Source organism: Zosterops lateralis (assembly GCF_965231275.1).
Source record: "Zosterops lateralis genome assembly, chromosome: 1".
In the NCBI taxonomy this organism is placed as follows: Eukaryota; Metazoa; Chordata; class Aves; order Passeriformes; family Zosteropidae; genus Zosterops; species Zosterops lateralis.
The window spans coordinates 140,114,220-140,127,164 of NC_139762.1; the positions used below are offsets into that span (position 1 = coordinate 140,114,220).

The following is a 12,945-nucleotide window of genomic DNA, read 5'->3' on the forward strand; positions in this document are numbered from 1 at the left end:
ACATGAAACTTCTCAGATTTTGAACTTCTATGCTCTGGCAGCATCATGTTTGCAGATGAGGCAGGAAAATGGAAAACCAGGAGATTCTGTAATAGAATTTGACTAAAATTGGCATATTAAAGAAATTATTTCATAAAATGTCATCAGTAGATTACACCAGCATTTTAATAACTGCCTGAGTTAAAGCATCAAACCCCAGTGTTATTAACAAGCAAGTTTCATTTAGGGTTCTGAGACATTCTCTGTCATGTTTTAAAACTTTCTTTTTCTTAATTTAGTAGGTTGGAGAGAAAAATTTGGACTTTTGATTAATTCTTTATTATATTTCCAGTCACAAATGAATGCTGACAGCTTTTTATTGCCTGGGCTTTCAAAGGCGATTAGAAGTTTAAAGATCAATGAGAGTTAGATTCTGTAATTAATCTAAAAATAGGAGTGGTGTGTATTATGCATGTCAGTGTTATTTGACAGAATTACTTTATATAATTCTCACTTATCCAGGTATGGCAAATGCGGTAATATTTCATTACCATCAAAGGCGTGTGGAGACACAGCTGTGGAACCCTAGAAATCTGATAATCCTCCAACATAAGTGTGTTTCAGGGAAAAGCTATTACTCAGAGGAATTCCCACTGTAGAATAAGAAAGCCATCATAGGAAAAAAAAAGGTGGAGTGAAAATACGAATAAAAGTATGGCTTTTGCATATTCCTTCTGTTTTCTCAAATATACTCTGGATTTTATTTAAAACATCTATATTTAGAATACTTTGATAAAAGGGGTGCATTTTCTCTTTTATAATTAATGACAGAATCATAAGATATGAGTTGGATGGAGCCCATCAGGATCTTTAAATCCAATTCCTGGTCCTGCACAGAGTCACACACCATGTGCCTGAGAGCATGGTCCAAGTACTTCTTGAACTTCTTCAGGTGTGGTTCTGTGACCACTCTCCTGAGGAGCCTGTTCCAGTGCCCAAACACCCCCTGGGTAAAGAACCTTTTCCTAATATCCAACCTAAACCTCCCTTTACACAACTCCAGGCCATTCCCTTGGGTCCTGTCACTAGTCAGCAGAGAGAAGAGATGAGTGCCTGCCCCTCCTCTTCCTCTCATAAGGATGTTGAATACCTCAGTGAGGCCTTCCCTCCATCTCCTCCAGGCTGAAGAGACCAAGTGACCTCAGCCACTCTTTATAGGCTTCTCCTCCAGACCCTTCACCATCCTCATGGCCTCCTTTGGATGCTCTGTCATAGCTTCATGTCTTTTTTATATTGTGGTGCCCAAAACTGTACACAAAAATGTAAATATTAGAAATCATAGTATCATAAATATTAGTATCACAGGATAACTTCCAGAAAGCTTCATTATATTAATTTAGTCCATTATCCTATATACCACAGCCTTCAAATTTCACTCTTATCTTTCTGGTGAACCCAAAGTAGGCAAATCCTAACCCTTACTGAAGTTCCAAGGTCAGTTCTATTTTCTTATGAGTGCAGAATCAGCATGTTTCTTCACCATCCTTGATGGTGTGCTCTGAGGACAAAGTAAGGAGCATGAGTCTCAAGGGGATCAACAGAATAAATTTCTGTTAAAAAAAAGAACACTTGAAAAGGGGGAAGGTAGAAAGAAAAGTGATTTCTTTCCTTCATTAGATCACATACAGAATCAGAGGGGTTCAGCCTGTTCACGCGGATTTCCAGATACAGATGGCAGAAGCTACAGACTGTCTTTATATAATTTGGGGTTCAGAATGGAAAATAAATTCACTAGGCATCTGGAACAGACTGCTCTCAAATCAGTTGCACTATGAAACAGTCAATAAAATGAACTATTTGGTAGTGTTCCTGTCCTTCTTCCTCCTTTCAAATGCCTAAGGGATCCCTCTCCCATGCTGTTCTTCCAAAGGGAAAGAAGTCCTTTTGCAATGAAATACCCTTTTGTCAATAACACATCTTCCAAAAAATCATGGTAGATGTTTTCTTTGAGAAGAGGAATTCATCTGGACTTTGAATCCAAGTTTCTGTTTTAGCAAAGTAGCTGAGGGACTTTGTGTTCACTTGTCATTTGAGTGAGGAGAAGTCCAGACTGCAGCTGATTTCTTAATAAAAATGTCAGAAAAAGTACTTGGGCACCAGAGCTGAAATGCAATCAGTAATGTGCATTATTAGCGTGGTGCTAAACAAGACAGTATATATTTAAATACAAGCAGATGTATATATTTAAATACTCTTTTATGTATAATTTAATAAGTGTTTGACTGTATTTCCATTCAGATAATTTGGTTTAACTTGCCTTACGTTTGTGTTTCATGCTGAGTGAAGAGTGTTAAAATGTAACACAAAGAGTAAATGTCACAAGACAAAATTTATGAAGACACTCTCAATTTTCTATTTTTGAAAGATTATTTAAATGCTTGAGAGCAAAAGTGTCAACTTCTATGAGAATTATCTTTTGTTTATTTTTATTTTAGGCTAAAGAAATAATCTTGGCTAAGCAAAAAGTTTCAGCTTCAATTAAACACTCTGACTGCAATACACAGCAAAAAACCACGAGAAGGTAATTCTTTTTCATCTTCTGCATCAGTTTTATTTTTATCAATGTGTTATTCACATGCCAGAATATGTACTTCTTTTATGTTATTGTTGAAAATATGAAAATATTGATTAGTGTAAAATTATGTCTAAAAACTTTAGATTAATAACCTGTCTGGTGCTGTTTATTAAAAAGGGATCTCCTTCAATAGCAGAGCCAAAAAAAATTCTTATTTTTGCCTATCAGTTTTTTTCCATCAGCTCATTCAGGTTGTTAACTGGTATATACTAAAACAAAATCACCTACTGAGAATGGCATCTGCAGAGCTCCTTGCTACAGAACCCAGCTCTGGAAACCTTTAGAAAGCAATAATTTTTAATCTCTATCATTAATGTATTTTCTTACTGTTATACAGGTTGATCTACTGCTCTAGTAAATAGGTTTAAAAAGCAATTCTGCAAGATTTTGTAGCACAGATCTGTCCTATTAAATGTGATGTTAACTCCAGCTCTTGAAATCTTGTAATTAATGACTGCCCAAAGCAAGTGAATATCAGTGATGCACTATTTTCTGGATTTACCCTTAGCAAGTGCTACTGTAGGTAGACAGTAGGGCTCATGGACATTTGGCCTAAGTGCAAATACCATGATACATATTTTAATCTTCCTTTCTCCTTTTGCTATATATATATATGCTATACCATTGCTGTAGCCAATGGTATTCATACCAGAGTAAGATATTGTAGCAGCAAAATCCCTTAAGCTGTTTATCTGTTTATATTTAAAACCTAGCACTTGTTTTCTTGTTTGATTTCATTGTGTTGAATCTTGTTAAAAAGGCTAAGCAGTTAGTCAAAACTGGCATTTTGGATCGTGGCTGTTCTTGGCCTCAATATTTAGGACACTGGCAAAATGAGTACTGCAAGAGTCAATTGTCATTAATTCTACTTTTAATTTCTTATTCCTAGTAAAAATCAGTCATTTGCTTCTTTTCTTGGTGATCTTTTCTTGATGAGAAGATGATGTGGCACCTGCAAGAATTTGTTGAGGTTACTAGTGAGCACAGAGGACCCTTTCCTTAAGCAAAAGTCATTACAACAGTTCATTACTCTGATTACCAAATATTTCAAATATTTTTAGAAGATCCAGGTCAAATGGATAATACTTACTCTCCATTATACCTGCAAAGTCATAGAAATCAGGTGAAGTTCCTGATGACTGGAGAAAGAGAAATATTGCACCCATATTGCTACCCATTTTTAAAAAGAACAGAAAGAAGGATGCTAAGAATTTGTGACCCATCAGGCTCACCTTTGGGATTTCTACTCTGCCTGGGAATCCTGGAACAGATCCTCCTAGAAGCTATGTTGAGGCACACGGAGGACAGAGGGGTGATTCAGGACAGCTCCACCAAGGGCAAAGCCAGCCTATAGTGGCCTTTTGTGATTGAATGACTGTATCAGTGAACAAGAGAACAGCTCAGCTGTCGTCTGTATGGACTTCTGTGAGGTCTTGGTCATGGTTCCCCACAACATCCTTCTCTCTAACTTGGTAAGATCTGAATTTGATGGATGGGCTGTTTGGTGGATCAGGAATTGGCAGGATGGTTGTGTCCAGAGGGGAGTAGGCAATGACTCAATCTCTGCATGGAGATCACTGAAAAGTGGTGTCCCTCAGGGGCCCATACTGGGACCAGTACAGTTTTATGTCAAGCACACTCTCAGCAAGTTTGTGGGTGACTCCAGGCTGGGTGGTGCAGTTCACATGCCAGAAGGTGAGATGCCATCCAAAGGGATGTGGACAAGCTTGAGAAGTGAGTTCACATGAATGTTGTCAGGTTGAACAAGGTCAAATGCAAGGTGGTATGCATTGGTCAGGACAGCTCCTGGTATAAATAAAGCTGAGGAAAGAAGGGATTGAGAGCAGCCCTGAGAGCCTGGGGCTACTGGTGAATGAAAAACTGCACATGAGCAGGCAGTGTGCACTCGCAGACCAGAAAGCCAGTCTTGTCCTGGGTAGCATCAAAAGCAGCATGGACAACAGGTTGAGGGAGGGCATTCTCCCTCTCTGCTCTGCTCTTCCAAGACCTCACCTGGAGTTCTGCATCCAGCTCTGGGATCCTTAGTACAGGAAAAACATGGCTCTACCAGAGCCAGTCCAGAGGAAGGCCACAAAAATTATCAGAGGGCTGGAGCACCTCTCCTATGAGGAAAGGCTGAGAGAGTCTGAGTTCTTCAGGCTGGAAAAGATAAGGCTACAGGCAGACCTTCCAGCAGCCTTTCAGACTAAAAATAATCTTGTAAAAAAGATGGGGCCAGATTTCAAGGCATAATTGTTTTAAAGTAAATGAGGGGAAATACATAAGAAAGAATTTTTGTGTTATGAGAGTGGTGAAACACTGGCACCAGCTGCCCAGAGAGGTGATGGATGCCCCATCCCTATAAACATTCAAGGTTAGGTTGAATGGGACTCAGAGCAGCCTGATTTAGCTGAGGTTGTGCCTTGCTCATTGCAGAGGGGTTGGACTGGATGACCTGTAAATTTCCCTTCCAGCCCAAACCATTCTGTGAGTCTATTCAATGACTCTTCTTTGCAAAAGGAATGGTGCTTTTCCACAGCAGTGCAGCTAAATCTTTAAATGCATTATAAGAAATAAGCTTAAAAAAACCAACTTATAGATTAGGAAAATATATTTCCTTAGAACCCTCTGTTTTCCTTTACTTTTGGCTGCATAGTAAATGTTTAAATAATAATGGGAGCATGGAAGTAATAATGTGAAATCGTGCCCGTTCCTTCCAGCTGATCAATTAAACGTATTCTGTGGCATAGTGAAACTCCAAGAATTTGTGTTTTATTTCTATGCAGTTTTAAGTAATTATGAATATGCTTCCTGCAAATTTTGATGGCTAAAATATTACCGGAATATATACCACAAAAGTAGAAGTAAGAAAAGAGTCTTTGAATTACAATTCTTTCTAAAAATAGTATGTTTTGACCTCTTTAGCTGAAAAGATGCTGACTAGCCAGATGTTAAAAATTTGCTGAATAGTTGTCTCTTAGATTACAGAAGAACATTCATTACAGTGATTGTACTTGACAGCTACAGATGTCTTAGCTAAATGCTGTCAGACATATAATCTGCCAAACTGTAATGCAGAGCTTTAAATCTCTTTAACTCTTGTTAGCTAGATTACATGATGATACTGTCATTACTTCTGCCATGTATGAGAGATTTCTCCTGTGACTATATATGAAACTGTATTTGGAGCCTTCAAAGAGTCGAGTTTCTGTGGAAGGAATTTGACAGACTGATCTATTATATTTACAAAGCCTCTATTAATGCAGTAGCTGAGTGTGCCATTCCTTACTGGAACTGGCCTCACAGTTCAGCTGTAAGACACCAAAGCCGCATAGAGGAAATTCAGAGGTAGAGAGAAACTCACTTTTCTGAAATTGTACTGGAAATCTTAAGAGTAACAGTTACATAAAGTCAACAATCCTTGTCTGATGCCTTAGACTAGTCTTCCTTTAGTGTGTTGGGAAAAAAAAATTAAAAAAAATCAAAATGTCTCTAAATGTAAATATATACACATTTGAATTTCTCCAGTAATGAAATATTCATAGGAATGCAACTTTTTTCTTTCTTTTTTTGAATTTTCTTCTTTTGCTTTTGTTTTGGTTTTTTTTTTTTTTTTTATTACTGTAGATCTTTTTATACAGAGAGGTTGAGAAATGTAGCCAGAGAACGGTTTAATTTGAAGAGGCAAAGGGATGGAGTAGCAATTTCTGCAGAATTAAAAACTAATCAGCTAGTTCTGATCTATACTCACCTTTTATACTGAAGTAAGGAATTTAAGGTAGAGGTGATTTCTATCTTTGTAGTTGAGGCATTGCAAATCTGACTGCCCTAAGTGTCTTTTCCCCTCTTAGCTATGCAGGAGTGCACTGGGTGACCAAGCCAGCACATGCTCTAGAGAAGACCATGTAATACATTGGGCTGGAAATCTGACTTACATTCTACTGGAATCAGTTCTTAGTGGCAGTGAATGTTTGGCTTTTGGCAAATTTTTTTGTTTGTTTGTTTTGTTTCAGTTTTGTTTGGTTTGGGTTTTTTTTTCATCTGGATTCTTAAGGAGAAAAAAAAAATATGCTGCTGGATAAGTGCACCTCTGTCTGCTGGTGAACCCATAAATGCCTTTGAACAGGTTGAGATGTGTTGCTGAAGATGAAAAATACTGCAAAGCTCTGTTGTACTGGATGACCCTGATTTAGCTTGGTTCATTTTGGTGGAGAAGAAGCAAAGAACATATTTGTGGGAAAAAATTGTAGCTGTAAGAGTAAGAATCTTTATTTGGGAGTGAGAAGTTCTAATTTGAATTCTTGAAGCAGTCCTTATGAAGTGTCAGAATACTGCCTTTCCACAGTCTCTCCCAGTCTTTAATTCCTGCAGTTTACAGAGGGATGTGATGAGTTGGAAGGGAGAGAACTCCATGTAGTGAAGAGAAATACAGGAGAACAAAATGAGTCATTTCCTCAGGACTGGAAAGAGGAGGTGAGATGAGGTCAGAAACTGAATGGCATTGCAGACAAACTGATCTGAAAGAACTGCAAGAGGATTTATGTGATCTTTCCGAACCTAAATTCTCAGTGTCTAAGCCAAGCACAAACAGTTTAATGTGAAGAAAGCCAAGTGCATCTGAAGAGTGTCCTGAATGAAGATGAGTAAATGTGTGCAAAGATCGCAAATGACAAGTCACTTATCAGTTCTATTGAGATGTAATGCCTTTGATAAATACCTGGGATTAGATCACAAATCTTGAGAGTCAAATAGTTTGCAGAATTATTTTTTTCTGGCAATAAAGTTTGCTAGCTGTCATGAAGACATTGAGAACTTTTAGAATGCAAGTAATATTGTATGGAAAAGGAGGAATCATAGGAACTGTAATTCAGTTGACTTCTTAACCAGAAAGTGTAGTCAGATATGACTAAGCACCATATTAAAAATGTTTTTTACTCAAATTAATCTCAAAGTATGGAGTAATTTGCATTCTGATAGAGGCCTAGAGCTAATCAAAGTAGAGGGTGTACGTGTCCATCATTTGACTAATGAGGAGAATAAAAGTGGGGTGCCCTCAAAGGTGATTTGAAAATTAATTTGCACACTGGCATGTGATAATCCTTAACTGTAATAAAGGTGAGAAGGCTTCAGAAACATGCCCTCCTGGAGAAAGCCATCTCAAGAGAGCACTTCAGTTAGTTCCTGATCACTGCAGTCTAAAGTTATCTTTGGCCGTGTATATGGGACAGGGACAAAAGTCTGAGGGCTGAGATGGGCTTAAAAGTTGCTTTCTAACATTCCATTACTTTAAAAAAGTCTTTGTTAGAATAAAGTGTGTTTTCAGTATAAAGTGTTTAAGGGTTTCAAGTTTGGCTGACAAATTTAACAACGAAAGGAGAGAAAATGATATTATAGCCACATGTAGAAATTCAGAGTCAATTTGCATATTGCAGGTATTGGAGTATATTTATTGCTTCCAGACAAGGTCAATTTAAAATTTAATATCTTGAAGTGATTGTTCAAAAGAGGGAAAGGGATGGAACAGTGAAGTTGAAAATGTCACAGTGGCCATGATTTCCTGTTTAACTTTTAGAAAGATGGACGCTAGTAATACATACATTCTCAGTCTGATGAATCCTACTCGTGAAGTATATTTGTCTTTTAGAAAGAATGGCCTAGATATCACCAGCCTTTTATTTATCAGAACATTTACCACTAATTTGATAGTTATTCTTCACTGTCGTTTTGTCCCTGAGAAGTGCATTTGATTCTGTCAGTGTTCATGTCTTCCCACTGATTCTGAAGACTCAAGTTACAGCTTCATTTCAGATTACACATATATACAGAGATTTAAAAGGTCTTTTACATGATGAAAGAGGAATTAATTTTCCAAGTTCTTAAAAAAGCATAATTATTTGCTTAGATTACCTTGTAGATTTTTTTCTAAGCTTATATTTTCAAAAATTGAGATCAGAGTTTGACAAGTGTCCCACATTCACCATCAGGTTTTAACATACCTAAATAAAGATTGTCTTTCTCTAAGCTCTCAAATAAGATGTCACTCCATATACTGGAATCACTCTATTTTCTTATTCAAGAAAAGGATTTATTAGTACTTAGTCTAGGGTGATAACGATTTTTTTGTCCTGTTTCATTCACAATGTTAAAAGATTTGAAAAAATGCCTATTCAAAGCAGTTGGTTATCTTCAACTCCTAAATATCTTTAGATATCCTGATACCAGAAAGGAAACTTCCCATCACATGTCAATAACCATATATTCTGCCTCAAAGATATGAGAAATCTCTAGCAATCTAAATTTTATTGAAATTCAGAAGTTGACCCAGGGAAATGCAACTGTCAAATCATTTAAATATCAAGTACAGGGATTAAAGACTGTAAATTAAAGTGTAAATTATCAAGAAATACCAAATTATCAGATATACCATGTGTCACACACCAGATTGTTCAGCAGGCTGCTATACTTATGCAAAACTTTCTTTATTGTGGAATCTTCTAATTTAAAAGCCTAGTCAAATTATGTGGAGTTAAACTGTAAGGAGAAATAGCCTTTCAAAGGGTAAAAAAGGGTCAGGAAGAAATAAAGGATTTCATTTATTTTTGTGTGGCGCTTTAGTGTTTGACATAATTTTCTAGGTAGAGAACACTCCACAGCAGGTAGCAGTGCCAAAAACTGTGAACTTCATCTATTTTTAGACCTGAACTTGAAAATCTCAGTTTGCAAACACTGCGATTTTCAGATATGTTCTCTAGCTGGTCCTTCAAGGAATATTTTTGTTTCCATAACAGCTGTTTTACCATTGCTCATGGAAGAGCTTCAGCAACAAGATGATTTTTATTCTGCTAGGTGGAATTGCATGGAAAAAAAGCCTGGCATTACTCTTGACCTTATCAATACCCAGCCTCTTTTGCACAGATTGTGTGATGAGAGCAGTAGATCTGTGTTGTAGCTGCACTGATTTCAGCCTAACAGAGTCTTGCTCTCAGCCAGTTGTTGTATCATGGCAGCTGTAAAGCTTTACTAAGCAAGTATAGAATGTTTGATCATGTTCATGTAAGTACATGAAAACCCTCTTCCTCTCTGGAGAAATTCACCTGTGCTTAATTCTCAGTCTTACCTGTTGGCTGTTGATAACATACTTTGAGATTATGTATGTTGCAGTGTTGAGAATGGCTGATGCAATAACCTTTTCATAGTTAGATGTGGATTGTTACTTTTGACATTCACTGTTAGTTCATTTCTGGAGTACCGGATTCTGCTACTAAGCAATAAGATATTCAAACTCCGTGATTCGGTTTTTATGAATGACAATTTGTACAATTTTGGAGCTGTTGAACAAATGTGACATCCCACTGCTAATTGAAATACTTCAAATTAAGGAAATTCTTTTCTAGCATGTGATGGAAGCACAAGCTAAGCATAATTTATTCTCATGTTTATGCTTTTTTAGCTTTTTCTGAGGAGGCTCAGATTAGTGGTAAATGATTACTTTATGGGTCTGCTCTCTTTGTGATCTCACCAACAGCTACAGATAAAGTGATTCCAGGTCACAGCACATTTCATAAATTACACAGGAAACAAAAGTGCCCTTTACTTTTGAGGGATGAACATTTTTCAGAATGTTGCCACAAATCAAACCCTTTAATGTTTCATTAAATAGTATGGTGCAATATCAGAAAAAAAAATCTAGCTTTATAAATTGAAGAATGCTCAGAGTAAAGAAATAAGACCTTTCTTGTATTTGTTTTCATTACCCATAAAATTCTACTCCAAGTAATTTTTGCTTATGCCACTATTTGGAAAAGATTTATGCAGATTATTAAAGCAGGCAGCTTCCTTGGCTGTTTTCTGCTCAGAAAAAAATACCAAATTATTCTTTCAGTACAAGAAAAATCTAGTGACATAAAGCTGAAAGAGGTGGTTAGGCTGGTGCCTGCAGCTTCTGGAACTCCTGCTTTCCTCAGCATAGCACAAGAGCAGAGGAGGAGCCCTCCCTGAGCCCCTCTGCATCTCTCCTTCAGTGGGGCAGGGACCCTGACACAGGTGAGGGCTGGGATTCCTGCTCACATCTCCCAGAGCCTTGATGGAGGAGCATTGGCAGAATCTGGAAGAAGCTGCCCTGCAAAACTCTCTCTGTTTTAACAACTAAAGATGGTGTATTTTCAGTTTAAAATCTTTTATTGTACCTTATGTACAAATTTTAATTTCCTGTGTTGTCATCCAGAAAATGCATTCTGTCATGCAGTGACTTTTACTCCCCCTTGTTTGTTCTATTTCTAAGGAGCCTTTCTGATCTCCTAGGTAAACAGAGTTTTCTCACATCTCTGAAGGGTGAGGCACTGCCTTTTCTAATGCTGAGCTGGGAACTATGATTCAGTATAAAATGGAGTATGCAGATGTACAAATCATGTTGTAGTTTGAAGAAATTCAACATAATTGTCCAATTAAATTTCCATTTTGGCTTTTTTCATGTAAAGTTACAAATTGCATGAAAACAGGTTAGATTTTTTCCATTTAATCATTGAGCTCCTCTATTAGAAGGGAACAATTAGATTAAATGCTGAAAGACAGAGAGTATGTTTCAATTCTTTGATCATCATTTGGCATGGATAGGTTGCCTTAATGAGTAACCAGTACACATTTCTAAGTGTCATCTGAAAGAGTATCCTTAATAGTAAAAGAATTTGAAAATTGTGTTAAAACTCTGACTTTTCTTAGAATTTAATTTCATTTTTTTTCATAAGAAAACATGGTGATGGGTCATATTGCCAAAATAGAAGAATTAGCTGATCAAGAGAGACAAGTTCCTACAATTGTATTTTCTATATAAATTAAAGTATTTCTGTTTTCCAAAGATGGACCTGTCACCTAGAAATTAATAGACAGTCAGTGGGAAGGAAGTGTGAAAAGGAAAAGAAAAAAAAAAAGAATTAAAAAACAATTGGATTTATAAAAATGGTCTTGCATCAAAAGCCAACCATTTGTGCTGTGATACCAGCAGTCACCATGTTCTGATATAAAGGGAATTATAGCTATCTAAAATTAACTTTTGAAGTCTGGAGACTAAGGATTCTTCTGTACAAAATCTTAGAGAATTTGTATTACTTTCATGCGTTTACTCTTGGGGTTTTTATTTAGCAATCAATTCTCGAGTTATAAGATCTCTTAACCCTGGTTTAATTGGACTCAGTAACAACCCTCATACCAAAGTCAATGTGTTTATAAGCAGGCACCCAAAATAGAACCATGGAATCACATAATAAATTCAAAGAGTTCTGTTACATTTGACACTGAAATTGAGTTTTTTTCTGTTTATTTCCCTCTTGCCTCAGGAGTGGACAAGTTGAGAAGTTAGAAGTGGATCCTAGTAAATATTCATTCCCTGATGTGACAAAGATAATCCAAGAAAACGAACGAACTGGACAGGGGCCTATAAAGCTCCAACCACAGAAGGTTACAGATGTTAAGAAGAGCTGTGTTGATTTTGAAAATGATGAAGATGTTCCTCCCTTAATTTGAAACATTCTGAAATATCCTCTCTGTAAGCAGTGTTGAATTCGTGACCCTATGTGTAAATAAAATAAAATAGAGTTGAAGATGGCAATATCACTACATTTCCTAGCAATAACTTTTTTTGTGCTGATGTTTTTCTGCTGCATTTTCTTTTAGGATATTGCTATATAAGTTCTTTTTTCTAGATTGTTTACTTAGTAACTCTAAAATTAGAATAGGGGCCTTATATCAGAGATTGTCATTTCTTCAGTTTACTGTCTGAGCTGAGATATGACACATTACTGTAGAAAAAGAGAAAAGGAAGGAAGGAAGGAAAGAAAGCACTTGTAACAAGATTTATGATTTTTCTCATTAAACTAAGGATATGAAAAATCTCTGTGTATTCCCTCAGTGTTTTCATTTTCATGACAGGCAACAGTAGAAGAAAAGGGTATGGTTAGAGTGAGAGATATTGCTGTAACCAACCATTCATCACTGAATCTGCAGCATAATGCACAGCTCCTGGATTCTAGAACTTGCCTAACAATGCCACTCCTTGAAATTTTGGGAGAGAATAAAGAGAAACTTCAAGAAAAAAATAAGTTCAGTGACCCACACTACCTTCCTTATGCATTTGTAATTGTTTATAATGGAAGGCTTCATTTGGAAGAGAAAATGGTTCAGATTCTAATCAGCTTTTGCTTTTAGTTAAGAGCAAGCAAAATCAGGAAGAATCAAACAATATTTTCTGTTTACAACTTGTTTTCATCCTTAAGATAGAAGATTAATAAATCGTAGTTATAACTGAGCCACTGTTTAAGTTCAGATAGTACCCATTA

The 12,945-nt window shown here is 36.6% G+C and overlaps 1 protein-coding gene across 2 annotated transcripts in view; it reads left to right on the plus strand.

Annotated features, from left to right (window-relative positions):
• The window catches only part of DNAAF11 (dynein axonemal assembly factor 11), a 34,604-nt gene extending 22,132 nt beyond the window's left edge, over positions 1-12,472 (plus strand). For both annotated transcript variants that reach the window (XM_083879316.1, XM_083879315.1), the window contains 2 exons: positions 2,475-2,560; positions 11,947-12,472. In XM_083879316.1, coding sequence (XP_083735442.1) covers positions 2,475-2,560; positions 11,947-12,133 — 273 coding nt within the window. In that variant the 3' untranslated portion in view covers positions 12,134-12,472. The remainder of the gene's footprint in view (positions 1-2,474; positions 2,561-11,946) is intronic.
• The last annotated feature ends 473 nt before the right edge of the window (positions 12,473-12,945 follow it).